Below are 20,325 nucleotides of genomic sequence, written 5' to 3'. Positions count from 1 at the left end.
TTTTTCTGATTTTCGTTTGCGATATTCTGCACATTTTTTTTTCCTTTTATCAGACATATTGGAATGTTAAAATTATTTTAAAAGCCAAATCCTAATAACTGTATCAAAAAAAGTATTATTAACAATCACTGCACAACTGTATTTTGATTCTATTTCTTTAATTGGTTTACTCTTCACCAATTATATCGTTATGATCGTTTGATCTTATTGGCTAAATGAAATTTACCCTCAGGTCAATGTCAACTCATGGCCGACAATGGAATCGGAAATAAAATGCAATATTAAACACAACATAATACTACATTATTTTAAATGATTATGATTTTTAAAAAATATACAGTTCAATGAAGTTTATTTATATAAAAATTTAACTAACAACTCACTGAAGTCTGGTTTCAACAAAGAAGGAATAAATTACTTTTTTATGATTATTTCGTACAGTTTAGGCCAATTACCCCCCCCCCCCCAAAAAAAAAAAAACTTGTCACCCCGTGCAAATGCACGTGTTGCACTATCGGTAGAACTGGCCCTGGCTGTGATGAGTTCTTGGACTCTATGGAGGTGTAACATAATTACTGTTAGCAGCTAACCATAGATTCAGCAGACAATGCAGGAGGTTTTGCTTGTCCAATGACACCTGTCACACTGTACCTTAAACCCTTTTACTCTTCATGTTCACAAAACATGACAATTTCTGCTCACTGACTCACAATTCTTATACCACTTCCAGGGATAGAGTTTTATCGCCTCCTCTCCCAACACTCTCGTAGGACACCTTCCACATCAATTTGATAAAATTTTCTTGCAATTTACATTCTATTAGTCTTTTGCCTCTTAATTAGATTGAACACCCAACAGCATGTATTATATCAAAATATATGTTATCTAACAGCATATTATATTCATGGGATTATGCTTGGAGTAAATGATAACACTAGAGATCTTGGAATTATGAACAGAAAAATTGAAGTTCAAAAGGTAACATAACAAAATAGTTGAAACAGAGTTGAAATAGAAATAGAAAATAGCTAAAATAGAAAATGTCGAAACAAACAATGACATAAAAATGGAAGTCCTATTGCCTCTTTATAAGGTCTTGATACATCCACAATTGGACTACTTTGCACTTACATGGTTTTCTGGGTTCCAAAGAGATAAAGAAAAGTGGAGGGGCTGCAAAGAAGAGTCAAAGATTATATTGGGATTATGGAATGTAGATTACGAATATGTGGACTGCAGATACTTGTGCACAGAAGAAAAGGGAATGATATGATAAAGATCTATAGACTTTTGAGAGGGGGTTATAGGATATAGGACACAGAGAATAAGATGACTAGGAGTCATCTTATTCTCTGTGTGTAAAATTTGAACATTTGAATTCAGCAATGGAAAAATCAAGGTGATTGTCTAGTTCCTGCAATAATATATAATGCACTATAATGGCTTAAATATAAAGAGCCAATAGGCTTCATTTCGGCGATATAAACATTATTCAAATTAAGGGGATATTAAATCCCACATTGTTTTAAAACCGAATAAGAAATTCAAAGATTGGAATCAGAGAGTTTCATGCTGAATATAGTAAACTATAAAAGTATTGGCGGTTACTAGCGTGAGCTAATGCAAGTAGTCCTAGTACGTAGTACAATCTCAGGCAACTCGTTGCAAAGGTGGGGAATCTACCCTATTCCCCAGATTTGGCTCCCTCTGACTTCTATCTCTTCCCAAAACTAAAACTCTTCCTTGCTGGTCAGCATTTTTCTTCGAATCAAGAGGTGACTGCAGCTGTAGAGGGGTATTTTGCATATCTTACTGAGAACCACTACAAGGACAGGATAATGGTGCTGGAATAAATGTATTAGTCTTAAGGGAGATTATAAATAAAATAAAAATAATTTTGAAATTATAAATTCGTTTTTTCATTGTTAGGCCGAGAACTTTTCAGACCACGCTCGTAAATTCATTGATAAAATTTTTCATTATGTGAAAGGGGATCATCTGTGGAAGTTAAGTTTGTGGACAGTCTGGCAGTTGGTGTAGGTGATGTATGGCCTCCCTCAATGAGTCCTTGACTCCCTGGAGAATGCAGAGATGAAAAACTAAACCTATCTCAGGATTTTAGAACATTGAGTAGGAGGCAGGATTAAGGGAATGTAGTCTGCAAATAGGAGAGTTGATAAGAGATGTATAAGTTGGTGAGACGAGCCTATCAGATAGATGCAGGAAAATTAGCCCATGCTCGTATAAGTAAATATGACCTCTCCATTGCTTCTGCCTTAGTATCACCACTTCTGGGTCTGGCTCCCACTGACGAGACCTCATCAATAAAGATCGAAACCGATCTGGGTAGTGGCCCTTCCCTTAATGCATAGCACTGTAAAAATTTGATGTAGCTTAATAATGCCAGAAAGCCTTACATTAATTTCTACAGAAGTCAAGCCCTGTAAGGATGTTATAAAAATAACCTGTATGTCTATGTATATTTAAAACAGTTTGTTAATGTAAATAATTCCTATGGGAATTGTCCGTACTTGCTGCACGAAGATTATAGAATGTGTTGAACTAAGGCAATACCTTGTCACCAGAAAACCGTATATGTTAGCTCCTTATAAGGACATAAAGTTTGTTTGTGAAGTCCACCTGTAAATACTCAAGGTCAGTGTTAAACCTACCGATAAACTTCAGATGAATATCCACTGCCCGAAACAAATAGGATTAAAGGAGTACACGAGAAGAACAAAGAAAGGGTCAGCGTAGTGGAAGAACAAGGGACCACACCGAAATGTTCTGGGTCCCATATCTTCGTGTAGGGATACGAAAGAAGGGGAATAAAAGGTGTTGGCCGGAAGATCGAGTAACAGTTCTAGGAGTTCCTCAATCAGTTGTCCAGAGGTCATTATCGAGAAGTCGCCAGCGGTTGTCCATCAGATGTAAGCCATCGAGGATGCGACTTCAGGAGAAATCATGCCAAAGGCCTGAAAGAAAAGATGATAGGAGCCGATCTGCCAGGCAAGGCATAGACATGATGACAACTCTTTGCTGGTAGCTATTGTCCGAGAAGGCATTTTCGAGCGGGAAAGAATTGCTCCGTTACGTTCAACGTGCATGCAAATACTCCTCAAGCCGAGAACATTCGCCCGGTTTTTGTGGGGCGGAGTTTAAGTTCTACAAACAGATAGAGGGGACAGCCATGGGTTCACCACTTTCCCCACCCTTGGCCAATTTCTTTATGGAGACATTTGAAGAGAAAGCCTTAAACTCTGCCCCACAAAAACCCACTATTTGGCTTCGTTATGTGGATGATGTGTTTGCTATTTGGCCACATGGCTCAGACACACTCCACTCCTTCCTAGCACACTTAAACAACCAACACCCCAGAGTCCAGTTCACCTTAGAAAAAGAGGAAAACAACACCCTCCCCTTCCTAGACACTTTAATCACCTGCCAGCTTGATGGATCTTTGGTTTTCTCTGTTTACAGAAAACCCACCCACACTGGCAGATACATTCACCAGCAATCCCCCCCCCCCCTCACAACAATATGGGGTGATAAAAACACTATATAACAGGGCAAAATTAATCTGCTCAGATGACAAGGCCCTGACTATTGAACTAAACCACATCCTCAACACTTTCTTAGCCAATGGCTATAACCCCAAAAAAATCCAAAAAATACTAAAACCTGTAAACCACAACCCCCCCTCCACAATAAAGATTACACCAAGTCTATCATCATCCCCTACATCCAGGGCACCTCTGAGAAAATAACCAATATCCTCAAAAAATATGACCTTACTTCCTGTTACAGACCATATAAAAGTTGGCATCCCTTATCCGCTCTACCAAAGACCAACCACTTCCCTAGACCTACCTGGTGTATACCAGGTCCCTTGCAGCTGCAAATTGTCCTACTTTGACCAAACAGGCAGAACAACAAATATCAGGATTTCAGAACACCAAGACTACATCCGGTTTCACCAGTACAGCCGCTCTGGGCTGGCAGACCATGCCTTGGATAACCACCATAAAATTCATTGGAAGAAAACAAAAATAATTCATCGCAGCAAGTTTAAATACGAAAGATTATTCAAAGAATCTTCAGCAGCTCTAAAAAACGTTCCTAACCTCAACAAATTTGGGTGCATGAAACTGCCCCAAATTTGGGAGACTTTCATTATGAGAACTTCAGCCCAACTGCCAAGACTACCAAATTAGCCTGCAAGAGGGCACCACTAGGACTTTAGGAACAATATTAGTTTCTTGCTTTCTTCCTCATTTGCTTTGTGTTAGTTCCTGAGTGCACACACCATATCTTTATGTTCCTGAAGATGGCAATGTGACATTGCCGAAATATAGAAGTTATTCATTAAAGTTACCTTTAATTAATATACTTTATATGCGTTGTTAATTCCGTAAACTAATTACCAGTTATGTCTAACCAACGTATAAGTCTTGCTACCAGATAACTTTATTAGTGGACTGTTAAGTTGAGGCTGATGAAATTGAGCAGAGTTAATGGTTGAAAATTAGATGTTTAATAGAAATTTATATGTGTAAAAGTCAGAGAGTAACTGTTTGTCAATGGTGCATTTTGCCTATAGAATTATCTTAGTATCAGAAGGAACGAGCTTTTATGTGTAATGATATTCTTTTATGTGCATAAAAGTTAAGAAGTAACAGTTTATTAATAGGTACCATTGCTTAGGGTAGTAACTTGTATTTGGAAGACAGTGGTTATTTATGTGACATAATTTTCATGAACTGAACGAGCATTTTAAACTAATCGTTTTATGTAGAGCTGAACTAAGCAAATTTTTCTTTATTGCAATAATAGTGTAAATTGTTTTATGTAAAATAAATGTGTTATTTAAATGTTAACAGAGTGTCGCCTGATACTTAATTTTTTGATGCACTGTTCTGAAAAAAAAAAAAAAAAAAAAATTAGAGCCTATTAGCGGAAACCAGGAGAAAGGATAGATAGTAGACCACGACTGCAGATATTAATTAATCAGGGATAATTTGAATGTAATGGAGAAAACTACTGGACGTACTTAACACTTCTTGTTATTAGAAAATGGACATCAGTGGCGCAGCTTTTCAAATAAATTTTCTGGTGTTCAAAGAATAAAAAGGCAAGTGCAGAAGGCAGTATAGCTTAAAGAGATAATATTGAAGACATAAGGAAAATAAACAGATATACAGAAGGGGCATATAAATAAATACAGATAGAAATTAAACTTCCAACACCTTTCTCTAAATCCAGAGTAAATTAATAAGGTGGTGCACCTTTTGGCAACTCGTATAAGTAAATATGACCTCTCCATTGCTTCTGCCTTAGTATCACCACTTCTGGGTTCGGCTCCCACTGACGAGACCTCAATAAAAGTCAAAACCGGTCTGGGTAGTGTAAAGGTGGCCCTTCCCTTAATGCAATAGCATCATACATGTCTGCAAGGAGATGTGCTTTGCATTATGGGAGATACTGAGACAAAGAGTGATGAGAGCTTTGTCCACGTTTACGAGTTGCCTCAGTCCTGAAGATACTTCAGGCGCAAACTTTGTTTACATACACTTGGGTAAAGGATTTAACTAAATTTATTATTGCATGTAAAACTTTACCATTAGTAACTTCCTATCCTACAGATCTTTATTATATTCCCACGATTTCTCAACTATTTGTCGTAATGTGTGTGTATATATGTACACACACGCATTCGAAAAATTACAAATTTAAGTTCGAATTGTCTGTAATCCATTGAACTGGAAGATAATTTCCTAGAAAGATAATTTTGCAGTTTTGGTAATCAGACTGTATGAAATCAACTTTTAGAGATAAATATTCAAAGAAAGCAGCAAGTTTGTCTGAATTAGGAAAGTAAACAAAAGCTATAAAGTGAGACAGGGTAATCTTGAGCCAGAGCAGATTATAAAGCATAGATTTCAGGTCTGATAAGCTTTGTCAAGGAATGTTCTGATCTGACTAAAGCTCAAGTTCCTCCCTTCCTCTTTTAATGAAAGAGATCAAGCAAGACACAGTTGAGGTAGCTAAGGTGGACAGTTGTGGAGTAGGCCAAACAGGATTTGATTAGGAATAGCAGATAAGGTTTAGAAATCTTTAAACAATAGGATAGATTATTTATATTAATATTTGTATTAATAAATAACAGTTTCTTGTTAATTTTTGTGGGATATTATTTATACCCTCTGTAATAATATTAGTATTTGTCTTGGCAATCTTTCATGTTATGAGATAGTGAAGAAAATTTACAAAGCAAGGTAATAAATACATCTGAAGTGAGGAACTAGTGTACTTACTCCTATACACAGAGTGCTCAGAACAATCCAAGTGTAGCCTCTAAAGTGTTCCCTTCACACTGCTATATTCAGACTTTCTCCAATCATGTTATAGCAGAAAAGTAGCAGAAGGATTATTCACCAGCTAAATGGAAATACTCCAGACATTACTGTTAGGTTCAGTTCTATGTTCTATCTAGTGGCCAGACTACAGAAACAGCTTTCATCTGTACCCTGAAACGGAAATGTGCTTCCTAATTTATTAGCAGGGTGTTAAGTACCCAGCAAAGGTCATCACTTGCACTGTATGAGAAGAAAAGGATACAGAAACTGGGGACCCTACTCTGGAGACAAAACATGGTAGTAGCCACTTTACATATCCAATAAATAAGATAATGGCATTTCACCAGGCAATGAGTCATCTACCATCTAGCAATTAGTTGGAATTTCCCAGTTTTGAAAGATATGCTTAAAAAGATGGCGATACACATCTTATAAAGTTACAAGGTTAACTAGCATCTTAAATCCCAAATGTTTAAAATGTGACAGTTCTATGGCCAGCGTGCCTGTTATGCAAGATGAAAAACCTAAATTTCCATCAGGAAAAAACATCTGAAACAGTTAATTTGCAAATGTGAAGAATCTACTGCAGTACTATTAATGTTCCAAGAATACCAGTCAGAAATTCTAAACCTAGAATTAGCCTTCTTTAACTTCCAAAATCAGGGATATTAAGGGTCAAAGCTGTATAACTGAGAGGAGACCTCCACGAAGCTACCGACCAGGGCTTCTGACCTAATGTCCAATCCTCACTTTCTCGTGGTGCACCCTGTTGGATATCTACTTGGATACTGAACGAATGAGGATGGGCTGGCAATTTGGGATTTAGCCGACCAAATTGTATTCTTATTGGTTAAACCAAAATAAAAAATGATGGTACGACATGACAAAATTTCATGCCGGCTGGGGCGTCGCCCAGTTAAACAAGGCCCCCCCATTGTTTTCACCAGGGAACCAGGGTGAACAGCAAAAAGTCAGCTACTGGAACAAATCTGAAAACAAACCCCAACTCAACATCACCAGAGTTAAAGATCGGTACTATCAACATAAGAAGCCTGAATGGCAAAGAAATGGAGCTAGCTGAAGAATTAGATAAGTACCAGATCGACATAATAGGGGTGACAAACAAAAAAAGACAAAAACTGGTGCGATCTTTCTGAGCAATAAATACAAAATGTTATATTCAGGCAATGACTATCAAGGAAAAGAAGGAGTAGCCATAGTATTCAACACAAAATACGAGGCTAATCTTCTTGAATAGCAGTCAGTCTCAAGTAGAGTAATGTGGGCAAATATGAGAATGGGGAACTGGACAACGAGACTTATTTGTGCCTATGGTCCCACAGAAGATTCTACTAAGGTAGAAGTGGAGGAATTTTTTGAGGCTTTAGAGAAAGCAGCTGACACAATAAAAAAGGAAAAGTTGGTCCTTGTTGGGGATCTAAATAGCAGAGTAGAAAATGATTATCAGATGTACAAAAATATTTTGGGAAAATTTTGAGAAAAGAACAACGCTAATAATAATGGCAAATACCTGTAGGATTTCTGCTCAGGACATGGACTGGTTATTACTAACACCATGTTCCAACATAAAATTGTGCACAAATTCACATGGAGAGAAGAGGCAAGGAATAAGAAAAGTCTCATTGACTATGTTATTGTTGATGTGATGTTTTCTCCCTGGTGCAGGATACCAGCGTGTACAGAGGATTTGAAATTGGAAGTGATCACTATTTAGGCTTGAGCAGGATAAAATTGAATTTCGTATTGAAAAGAATAACATGTAAGAAAGTTTTAAAGCGAATAAAAGTTGAGCAGCTCTCAGATGTGAACTGCAGGCTAAAATACACAAAGATTATTGAAGAAAAAATGAAAGAGTTTGAGAACAGGAATCAAACCTTGGAGATTCACTGGCAAACTCTGAAAATAACATTGATTATGCCAGAGAGGCATGTGGTGAGGTTGTCTGCAAGATAAAAAAATCAGAACTCCCTGGTGGACACAGGAAGTTAAAGAGGCAGTGAAGGAAAAGAAGAAAGCATATCAAAAGTTCCTGTCAAATAAGTCAACTTGTGCTCTTAGAGAATACAGAGACAAATGCAAGAATGCTAAACACTGTGTAAAACTAGCTAAACAAAAGTCATGGGAGGACTTTGGCAAGAATATAGAAAATAAATATCAAGAAGGTGGCAAAATATTCTGGAGATTGTTGAAGAAGCTTAGGAATGGAGGAAAGAGTGCTGTAAAAGGAGTTTGAGATGATAAAGGTGACATGAAAATGGGAGAAAAAGATATCCTTGACGTATGGAGTAATTACTTTGAAAAACTGCTAAATGAAACAAGCAGTGATGACAGCACAGTGGTAAAAAACACTGACCAGGCATGCAGTCAGAAATACATATCCATACTTGAAGTAGAAAAAGTCATCAAAGGCTTGAAATGTGGAAAGGCCGCAGGAGTAGATGATATTCGACCAGAAATGCTGAAGTATGGTGGTATAAGAGTCTTACAGTGGCTGCACTGCATAGTTCAGAAAGCCTGGACAGAGGGACGAATTCCCGATGATTGGAGTAGAGCTCTCATAGTACCCATATATAAAAAGGGAAATAAAACTGAATGTGAAATTACAGAGGTATTTCCCTACTGAGTGTTCCTGGCAAGATCTATGCAAGTATACTTGAGAAACGGTTGAGAAGAATTGTGAAAGAAAAGCTTGGTGAAGAACAAGCTGGATTCAGGCCAAATAGAGGCTGTCAGGATCAGATCTTCACTTTACGACAAATAGTTGAGAAAGCATGGGAATATAACAAAGATCTGTATTTAAGTTTTGTCGATCTGGAAAAGGCATATGACAAGGTGCCAAGAGAGAAGCTATTCAATATGCTACAGTTATATGGTGTCAATGGGGCATTATATCAAGCAATACTTAGTCTTTATTTGAGTTGTATGTCAGCAGTTAGAATTGAAGGAAGTACAGGAAGATGGTTTAATGTTAAATCTGGTGCGAGACAAGGATATACATTATCCCCTCTGTTATTCATTATCTATATAGATCACATTATGAAGGAAAGTGGTATTAAACATGATATCAAAATTGGAGATGTTAATGTCAGCTCTTTGCTTTATGCGGATGATGTTATACTTCTAAATAAATCCGCTACAAGTCTGCAAGATTCCCTGACTAAATTGAATAACTGTTGTAATACAAATGGCATGAAGGTCAGCAATAAAAAGACAAAGATAATGAAAATAGGCAGAATCATTGAAAATGTCAACTGTGTTGTGAATGGAGAACCTGTGGAACAAGTGATACATTTCAGCTACTTAGGCACGATTTTTAGTGAAGATGGTAAATTAAATATAGAAATAGACAACAGAATCAGCAAAGCTGGTATGGTGGGAAGTCAATTGAATAAATTCATATGGAATAAGAGAGAAATTAGTCGGAACATTAAATTAGCTGTATACAAGACAGTGTTCAAACCAGTTTTAACTTATGGATCTGAGAGCTGGGTCAGAAGTAAAACACTTGACCAAAGACTAGAGACCACAGATATGAGAATCCTGAGAAAGATTATAGGCGTGAACAGATGGCATCAATGGCAATATCATATAAAAAATGAGGATATTAGGAAAGAACTTGACATTGTCGGCATCGAGGAATGCGTTAGCAGAGCTAATCTCAGGTGGTATGGTCACTTAAACAGAATGGGCGAAGAAAGATTAGCAAAACAAGTGTTCTCTGCCAGGTTGGCAGCAAAACGACCCAGAGGAAGACCAAGATATAGGTGGATTGATACGGTACAAAGTGCCTTAGACGATAGAAATATAAGATCTGATAATGTTGGAGTCTTGACAAGTAACAGATTGATTTGGAGTCAAAGTGTAGATAGGAAGTTAGTAATGATGTTATTTTTTTTCATGTAGTACTATCATATCCTGTACACCCCTTGAGGGTACAGGGCAGGAATTTGATGTTGATGAACTTCCAAAATCACGGCATAATCAGAATTTTAAAAAAAATTCAAAGCCTCAAGTAGCATATATAACTTGTTAGTTACATGTACATCAGGATTGTGTAATAGTGAAGTTACCATCAGTATTGCTAAAAGATGTGGAAAGTTGTGTCATATCTGTAATAATTACTGGGTACCATCAACTGATTAAATTATTCTAATTATTCAACAATTTATAGAAACAGTAGGCTCAAATACAAAAAAACAAGAGTGATCTGAAGAAAACAGTGATCCAGGCAAAGAAATATGTTAAGATGCCTGTGAAAAAACAAAATTTAGAATATCATGGTGAACTTCAAGAAATCCAAATGGTTGTCCTGGAAAAGAAGGAATTCTATCAAAAGTTACTATAAACAAGCCAGTATATATACTTAGAGGAAAATGTAACAAAACTACATGCCAAATAGTAGATAAACAAAGTTCACGGAAAGAGTACTGAAAAAGTGTCATGACAGTGGGGAAAAAAAAAAATATATATATATATATATGTATATTTTATTATAGAGGTTACTGAAAAGGCCAAGGAGAAATGAAGAATATTCTCTATGCTTACTTGAGTAATTACAGCTTTGAAAATTTAAAAAGTAATAGTGACAGAACAAAGAAAACATTCATGCCAGTAGTAAATGATATTCAAAAATGAATAAATATGAAGAAATAAGTTTCCATCTGCTACACTGTATAATTCAAAAGCCTGGGCACATAGTTAAATTCTACACCATTTCCAAACACTAATGAACAAAGAGAAAAATCGCAATAAATCAGGTATATTATGTAAAAAAGGGGCATTGAATCTGGTTATCATATACAAATACATGATGCAAATACATCATGTATTTGTGTACATATACATCAGCAGTATATGCAAATAAGCTACAGCATAAAAGCAGGCCTATTGGAATGGTTTTCTATTTGATATCTGGAATGAAAACAAGATATTTCATAATAGCAAAATTCTTGGCTATGGCTGCAAGACATCATTTAACCAATGAATTCAGATGGCAAACCACCATAAGACTAGAGGCTGGCCAAAGTCAGGTAGAGATAGCCAGATGGTTGCATGCAAGTCGTTCTGTGGTTCACAGACTGTAAAACCAATTTCAAGTCACAAACAACATCTCGGAAATAGGTGAAGAAGGGCCACAGTCCACTGTAATCACAGTGGGTGAACGATATCTCCAATTATCTGCTTGGCAAAACAGGAGTGTTACCCCAAATCAGCTACAATCTAACTTTGCATTTGCATCCTGTGGCATGTGGATGCCACAGGAGAGAATGTCTGAAATGGACCGGGCTTCATATCAACTATAAACAAGACCAACAGGGTTGGTACTGTTCATAGATGAGTCTCGATTTGCTCTACAAAGAGATACCAGGTGTGCTCTGATCTGGAGAAAACCAGGGACATGTTATCATCCCTCTAATATCCATGAAAGGGACACTTATGGTGGAGATAGTACGATGGCTTGAGAAGGCATCCTGTTGGATGGATGAACCATCCATTATGTGCTATGTGCTTCCTGGTGGAACCAGGAATGCTGCAACTTATAGAGACAAGGTCCTGGACTCCTATGTCCATATGCAGGTGCAATAAGGGAGATATTTATCCTACAAGATGATAATGCTTATCCTCATCAAGTGAAGGTTGTGGACCAGTATCTTCATATCTTCCAGTATCCGTGGACCAATATCTTCATATTTATGGAGAAATATGACCTTAATCCTAGTGAGCATGTCTGTAACAAGTTGCTCTAAATAGAACTACTAAGTAGATGAGTTGCTATTCTCAATCCTTCCCTCAAAACCTTGGAGGGACTCAGGAGAGCTTTGCAGGAGCAATGGTTATTACCAACTGAACATCTGGACACCATTATAAACAGTATGAAACATTGTGAGAGGCAACCACATTCCATATTGAGGCACTTTTACAATCTCATTTTGATCTTGTTTTGACCATTGTCTTCATGTATTTATTTGTTTTTGAATTAAACTATTTATTTAATTGCTGTGAGCGCTTCTGTCACATCTCATATATTGCTTTTCACTAAATTGCATAAAAATTCATCATACAGTTTTTGATTTATTGCGATTTTCTCTCTGTTCCTGAATTTAATGAAACCATGTAGATGACCAGCATAGAGCACTCATAGTACCTATCTATATAAAAGAGAAATAAAAAAATGTAAGAAAGAATTAGAGGCATTTCCCTACTGATTTTTCCAGACAAGCATTCTTACAAAAAAAAACAAAAAAAACTGAAGAACAGGCTGGTACAGGCCAACTGATGTATATCAATGCTACAGTTATCATACTTTTTGACAACAATGAATAAAGAGAAGGAAAGAATATATAATTTTAAACTGTATTAATGAAGAGGACAAACTTAAATACTTCAAGCAAGTCAGTATAGCCTTTTTTTTGCTGGTAGCAAAAAAAAGCCTGTACATAAATATATTTTTATAATATTTTATATTACTGAAAATGTGATGATATGATTGAAAACAAAAATAGCTTTTCAATCATTTTTTTTTTTATAAAATTTTCAAATTATCATTATACTTTTATGGAAACTTAAGGATGCACAGGATTATCTACTTTAACATGAATCCACACTGGATTAAAGTTTAATTATTTAAACATTTCCTTTGATTTTCAATTTGAAAATTAATAGGTAAAATTAATAATTATATTGGAACCGTTCAAAATACCCAAACTTTTCAGTTTCAGGAAACATCATGCTCAACTGCATTTTCCTTCTTGCAACATCTAAAGGATATCTGAAAATGAAATTATCTCAACTGAATATAAAGTAATATTTGTTATAAAGTATAAATATCTTTAGATAAAACACAAAATCTTTAGTAATCCAAAAGCTTTATATATAATAAAGCAAGATAAAATTATTAGTAATTTATAATTCTTTTAAAATTCACTAAATGAAATAACTGGATGGTCAAAAATAATTGAAATGTGTCTTCCCCTCCCACAATTTGGTTTTTAAAGAAGTTTTCTTTAGCCAAATTAACCTTATTTGTATATAATATTGAAAACATACTGATTTCTATTAACATAATTTGCTATATAGAGCAGTTGCTAGATTATCTGATTGGGGTAAGAAATCAATTTTTTGGTTGCTGTAGTAATAATGCAAGCATTGCAGGAAAGAAGCAATCCTAGATAATTAATGCTATTTCACATTATTAAATTCAAATACAATCACTGCTTCTAGTTAGCCTCTCATATTAAAAAAAAAAAAAAAGCAACGTTTCTGCATAATAGCTTTCTCAAAATCAATCAACACTAGACAATGCTTACCATGCTTTGCATTATACTCATTGAGTACTCTCAACGAACCCTGTCAACTACTCGCCAAGCAAAAAATCCAATATTCACACAATTTCCAAGGACCTGCTGTTTTCTAATTCATGGTGTGTATTAAAAAATTTTCTTCTGCATCAATCCTACAAAACCTGTGTGTTCATATCATATACCCTCTTTTCTGCCTATCAAATTTTTGTAATCTGCAAACCTTCACTATCTGCATAAGGTGCATTTCACAAAACAGTCACGATTTTGGTCACTGACTTCTGGATCTTTACCACTTTCTCATTCCCATGGAACCTAGATGACCAGATCTGCAAGTAGCCCAGGTGTGATCATATCAAAGCCTTATATAAAAGAGAGATAATCTTATTTCTCTTAGACTGTGCTTTCTTTCACCAACTAGGTAATCCTATGAACTACTGTATTTTGATCACTTTTGCAATATAATTTCTGAAATTCAAATACAGAAAAGAGGAGATATGATAGAAACAAACATTTCTAACTGGTTTTTTATAAGAGTGATGCAGAAGAAATTTTTCAGTATGCGACATGGGAAAGAACAAGTCACCTCTGGAAATTGAGCAACAGTTGGTTAGTAAGAATTAATTATATTTTGCTTAGAGAGTGGATAACAGATGGAGTGGGTTGCCAATCAGTAGCAAATGCTTTACATTGAAGGAGTTCAAAGAGAATGACAAGTATCATGAATAATGGTTAGCATAGGCTTTCTATGACGAGTCTTTGAACTCAAGGAGATAAACAAGCAATAATAGTAATAATTAGGTCATGATTTCATGAGAGATAACTTGTAGAACATTTTATTTTCAGCAAAATCTCTGGCCAAGTCTCATGTTATCTTTAGTACTTGTAGGAAACATAATTTACAAGCACAAATTTAGTCTGTTTGAAAGTGATTTATTTGGTTTGCAAGTAGTTAAGTGCCTATTCACTTAACTACTTGCAAACCAAAAAAGTGGGAATTCTGAATGGTCATACAATTGCTGAAATTTTTAACCACTTAACATATCTTAACCATTTAACCGCATAATATATCTTCTAGAGATACACTAATGAAAAGTGATTCAATATTGAAACTGATCATTAAATGAGTAGAATGGAGAGAAAGAATTTTCACTTTATCCAGAAAATCAGACACATTTTTTAAAAATTTAATTAAATTTTTTTTTTTTTAAATGTAGAATGTTGGAGTTACTAATCTGAGCTTTTAAATGGGATAAAGTGGAAGACCATAGAACTGAAGGGTTAGACCAAAAAAGTTTGCATATGGCATCTCCAAGGCTTACAACTTAGTCTAATAAAGAGTTTCATTTTCTCAGTTGACTATTCGTGGGGTTGTAATCCAGTTCCTGGTAAGTCTGTCATGCTGTACAAGAGAGATTTTTCATTTTTAGTTTATAGAGTCCATAACTACTGTTGCTTTCCCTTTGTAAGCTTTAGCAATAACGAGATGACTGATGTGACTTAAGTATTGCAAAACTTTAGCTTCTGATAAGGAAATATTAGAAAGATGCTTGGATTTCAGTAGCACAAATAAGACTTCCAGGTGAATTTTATTGGCATCCTCACTGGAAGGAGATAAATTGTGGTCAATATTAAAGAGAAAATCAAAGTATGGTATCTTCTCTGGAACTATAGCAATTCATGTCCTTTGGTTAAAATACGAATTTCTCTTTCACAGTTAAAGGGCATCCTTTGATGTTTACTACCAATTATCTGGAACCCCCATCCTGTGGTTCCAGATATTCTTAAAACAACAAATACCATCCTTCACTGAGAAGAAGTAAAAGAAGTAACTAAAAACTGGTAGAATCAGTAAACTGTGTTACAAAGTAAGCTGTTAGATCCTGAATGGAAGAATTTTAAGAAATTATTCATTTAGAATCTAAATAAGAATTTGGCTAACTCAGATAATACCTGGTTGAAAGCACAGTTCTGAATTTATGTTGTATAGGAAGTTGTGTAATAACATGTAAATCGCACTAGAAAAATCTTGTAGTTGAAAACTAGACTGAAGGATTACCTGATTAATGAATTTGTAATAAGGAAATAGTAGTATATTGTCCCATTAAGCTGTCCTAAACTTAATAAGTCACCAAAGAAGTTAAGAATACAAGTGCAAATTACGGCCGATACATATGCACGTATCGGCTGTAATGCCGCAAGCTACAACGTACGAGGAAGATGAGGCAAGCGGAATTCCCTACAATACAGCACCTAACGGCAGCTCGGACTTTGAGGATCATCTCGAGGACATGAAAACTAAGGGTCGTGTGGAAAAGAAGGGATGAAATATAAGGCAATGCACGCGATAATGCGAGGCTTTTTTCTGGTTATTCCTGACTTCACCTCGAGAATTCCTGACTAGCGGACGGAGTAGGGATGAGCGAGAGGGTCCCATAATGCCGGATAGAGGACAGGCATTCTGAGTAAGCAACACACGAATCATCAGCCTACGCCTATGCAGAAATTGTGCCAGTCGCCGGATGTCCCACTCAAGTAGGAGCAGAGACAACACTGTATCGAGGCAGTGAGAAGTTCGAGTCTGGAAGAATGTAAAGCGGACGGCGTAGTCGTCAGCCTATTGCGGAAGCAACTAATTGAAGGAGGACCCGAACAACACGTGGCAGTTAACAGACCTTCGGAAAAAGATTGGGTAACGTAAAGACCTTTACTATATGTTTGAATGAGACAGAATTTAATGTTAGATCATATTAAGTGGACAATTCATAGTGGACTATAATAAGGATTTGTATTTTAAGAAAGAGTAATTCTGCTGAACAAAGGAATGTCAGGAGTGTAAATTCAGCTGCATGTGACTGAGATTATATGTGAATTTGTAATTTTGTAGATGATTTATACCAGAATTGTAACGGGTTGTGAAATGTCTTTAAATGTAGCATGCATTAAGAGTTTGATTTAGAATAACATAGTTAGCTAGTTTTAATGTTTTATAGCTTGTGTGTGATTAGCAATTTGATCTGTGAGTGTTTTATTAAATTAGCATTGAGTAACTAACTTAGCAGGAGATTTTGAAAAGCTTAATATCCTGTTCCAATTATAGTTATAAAGTGTAATTTGTTCCAATAAACATGTTTTGTTGGATATGCCTGACTCATGCCTGATTTCGAGAATTCAAATTACCACTTACAAAAATTTAGAACCATAGTGGGAGGGAATCTAATAAAAGTGTTCGAGTAATAGATTGTTGACCACGATTGCAATTAGTACCAGTATCTATTTAGAGTATATTAGAATGAATGCCAATTAACCTAGGAACATTCCCTGAATTTTGAATAAGCTCATATTATAGGACTCTGGCTGGCGCAGCAATAAAAAATAAATTTGCCAGTGTCCGAAAAGGAAGCATTCCTAGGCAGAGGAAGTATATTAGTATACTTAAGGAAGTATATTAGTATATTATATCAGTGAAGAAAGTAAGAAAAAAATTAATAAATATAAAAGGAAGAGTGAAAGAAAGATACAAGTAAATAGACAATATATTATATCAATAACGATAGATAACGAAGATATAACAAAGCTATGAACTAGGATAATCCTTTCTTAAAAACTGTTACTATCTAAAAATTCCTAACTTCATGAAGCTGAAAGAAACCATAAAATCTCCAGGTGCACATAATAACCTGAATGTAAGTCTATTATTTCTCTCAATTCGACTTAAGTGAAGCGTGATCTCACTTTTAATATATCATATCTCTGACTCGCAGAATATTATCTCAAGTGTAGATCCTCAACTATTCCATGTAGGCTTGAAAGTTGGAAAGCACTCTCCTTCCATCTTATAACATGCACAGGCAATGTTCAATTTCTGATCTAAACATTGTTTGTGACAGAAATTTTGAATTGTTATATACCTTCATTATATGGATGTATTTATTATCTCTCAAGCCTGCCAAGCTTACTATTTTCATATTATACCACTGTTATTTATTAACAATTTTTGGCTTAGTTCAACTAGTAAGCTAAGGTGATTAAAGAAAATTCTTTTACCTCTAGTGAAATTATGGAAACCTGTCAAATTGTCTTTGAAACTGAATACTGAGATATAAATAGTTAACCAGAACATCAGATAATCCTAATTCTTTTCACAATCTGGACCTTTTCTTAGCCAGCTCTTCTCATGGCAACTATAACCATAACCTTATGCATATAAGGTTATGGTTATAGTTTATAGTTTATTGTGCCTTTTCTATGGCTTGATCTTCTCTCAGCCAATCTCAGTTTTGTACCATCTGTCACTAAAATGGTGCCTACTGGTATGATATCTGGAATTTTCTCTAACTCTTTAACATTTTCCTCCTCTGATTATGGTCCTTACTAATAATCCTTACTAGAAAGAGGACATTTATTCCTCATTCAATTGCAAACCTACAAACACTGATTCTTAAAAAAAAAATGTGCCTTTACAGATAAATATACAGCATATATGCAATGGCTTAAGTCAAAAATTCTAACTCCTCACTCCACCTAACCTAGAGTCCAAAACAAGTAAGAAAATTATCAATAAATCCAAAGCAGACTTTATCAGCTAAATGCAATAAGCTTGCATCCTGCTCAACTAGCAGTTGAGCCTTCTGGTCCCTAAGGCTGTTAGGGACCAGAAGAACTTTGGTCCTTCCTTATTTCCACTACTCTTGCATCTTGATTTTGGTAACATCACTCAAATATAAGATAACCCTCATGTCAGTCTTTATCCCCCAATGTACAGACAACCAAGACAAATCATCTCTTATAATACCACAAACTGCTTACAGCGTACCTCCTGAGATCTTTCATCAGAAGGGAAATAAGAAAAATCCTTATTAATCTTACCACTAATAAGTCTCCTAGTTTAGATGATATCCCTTCAGTTGTGCTCAAAACTTGTGCTCCAGAATTAAACACCCATTCTGTATTGCCTATATAAGCTTTCATATTCTTTCATATTCATTTGTTATTTACTCAACAACATAGAAGATGGCATTATCCAACATTATCCAGCCTGTTCTAAAAATGGAAATAAAAGTCACCAGACTATTCTCCCGCTGCTCTCACCTCAGTACTCCTGAAAGTGATGGAATGTCAATATCTAGCTTCTTCACCACCTAGAGACTATTAGTTCACTAATGATCAACAATACAGATTCCACCATTCTTGTTCTACCAAAGACCTTCTCACTAACATTAACTAACTTTGTACAAGCCATGGAAAGATATGAAGAAACTCCTGCATGAGTTTCTTAACATTTCCAAGGGATTATCATGTCTGGTATCAAAGCCTTTTCAACAAACTACTATCTTATAGTCTTCCTCCTGTCCTTTGTGAATATATTGCCAGCTTATTCTCATCAGATTTCTTATCAATGCTGGATTACCCCAGAATTTGTACTCTAATCTGTGCTTTTCATCCTCATCACCGACTTTGTCGGTGATGAGGATGAAACTTAACTAAAAATCCTATTCATAGTTTTGCTAATGACAGTATTCTTCTCTTCATTTGAGAAATCCTATAGTACTCAGGTGATTCAAGCTTTAAGATTGTCCATTACTAATGCCTTAAATGCTGATCTCGCTTTTCTCCAGCTGAATAAAAGATAATTTAGTGAATTTCAATAACGTCAAAACAGTCCTTTTTATTACCAGGAAGAAAGTTACTCCTTGATTTGATAATGTTCTGATTTCCAATAAGGATTCATTTTCTCTTCTTGGGATGACTATAGCCCAAGAAAGGGAAAACTTTTTGGACAATGAGCATATTAGATCAACAGCTTCTCAAAAGCCTCCACCAATTTTTTTTTTTTTTTTTTTGTTCAAAACATCACTTCTCTCCTGCTCAACTCATAACATTTTAATACCACATCCCACTGACCTTTGGAATATTCTTCTCACAGGGTGGTACCCTTTTCATACCAACTCCCTCCAGTTAATTTCTCACAGGCACTGTTTCTGCATTATTACTTTTTTTTTTATAGATATTTTCAGGGACAGTGTCCAATGAACTGGCCATCACCATTCATTCACCTTCTTCTAATCATATAAGAAACAAGCAGCCACTTGTTGACATTCATACATCTGACACAAAAACCATATCAAATCAACTTCATCCTCCTTTATTCCATCTACTTTTGTTCTTTGGAACAGAAGTAGATGTAATGAGGAAGAAGATTAATAGATATCTTCTTTCTCCTTAATCACTTGCCCACATACAGTGCTGTTGTTTTATAGGTCTTATGACTTCTTATGTATTGAGTCAATAAAAAAAATAATAAATAAAAATAAATAATCCAAATTTGTGCATTAATAACATTGTGATTGTGCGACATCACCTTATAAGTTTGAAAAAAGTTTATTTTCATTTGAAGAGTAGTAGAAAATTGTTGGGAAGCTCAGTAGCCTGCAGTTCAATGTTAACTTGACCAGGCTCTCTGTCTTTCAGCACATGAATAGAGAAGGAGAGCAGAGATAACGAAGAGCAAGATGGCCGAGTCGTGTAAAGCAAAGGGGTTCAGTTTGTAAATATGTAGAGTGAATTTAAAGGGAAGTTGGAATTGCTTAAGGTTGAGGGATTCCATTTTAATGGATTTGGTATTGGATATTTAGAGAAGATACTGTTTC

At 35.5% G+C, this 20,325-nt stretch overlaps 1 protein-coding gene across 1 annotated transcript in view; it reads right to left on the bottom strand.

Moving 5' to 3' along the window:
* LOC150099543 (mitochondrial coenzyme A transporter SLC25A16-like) overlaps positions 1–20,325 on the bottom strand; it is a 144,440-nt gene that overhangs the window by 7,233 nt on the left and 116,882 nt on the right. The window contains exon 8 of the mRNA XM_090404372.1: positions 13,078–13,146. Coding sequence (XP_090260498.1) covers positions 13,078–13,146 — 69 coding nt within the window. The remainder of the gene's footprint in view (positions 1–13,077; positions 13,147–20,325) is intronic.

This window comes from Typopeltis vanoorti, chromosome 14 (assembly GCF_054136105.1).
Source record: "Typopeltis vanoorti isolate ZY-2024b chromosome 14, IOZ_Tvanoo_1.0, whole genome shotgun sequence".
In the NCBI taxonomy this organism is placed as follows: domain Eukaryota; kingdom Metazoa; phylum Arthropoda; class Arachnida; order Uropygi; family Thelyphonidae; genus Typopeltis; species Typopeltis vanoorti.
The sequence above is the reverse complement of the archived record's forward strand: the minus strand, read 5'-3'. Positions and strand labels throughout refer to the sequence as shown.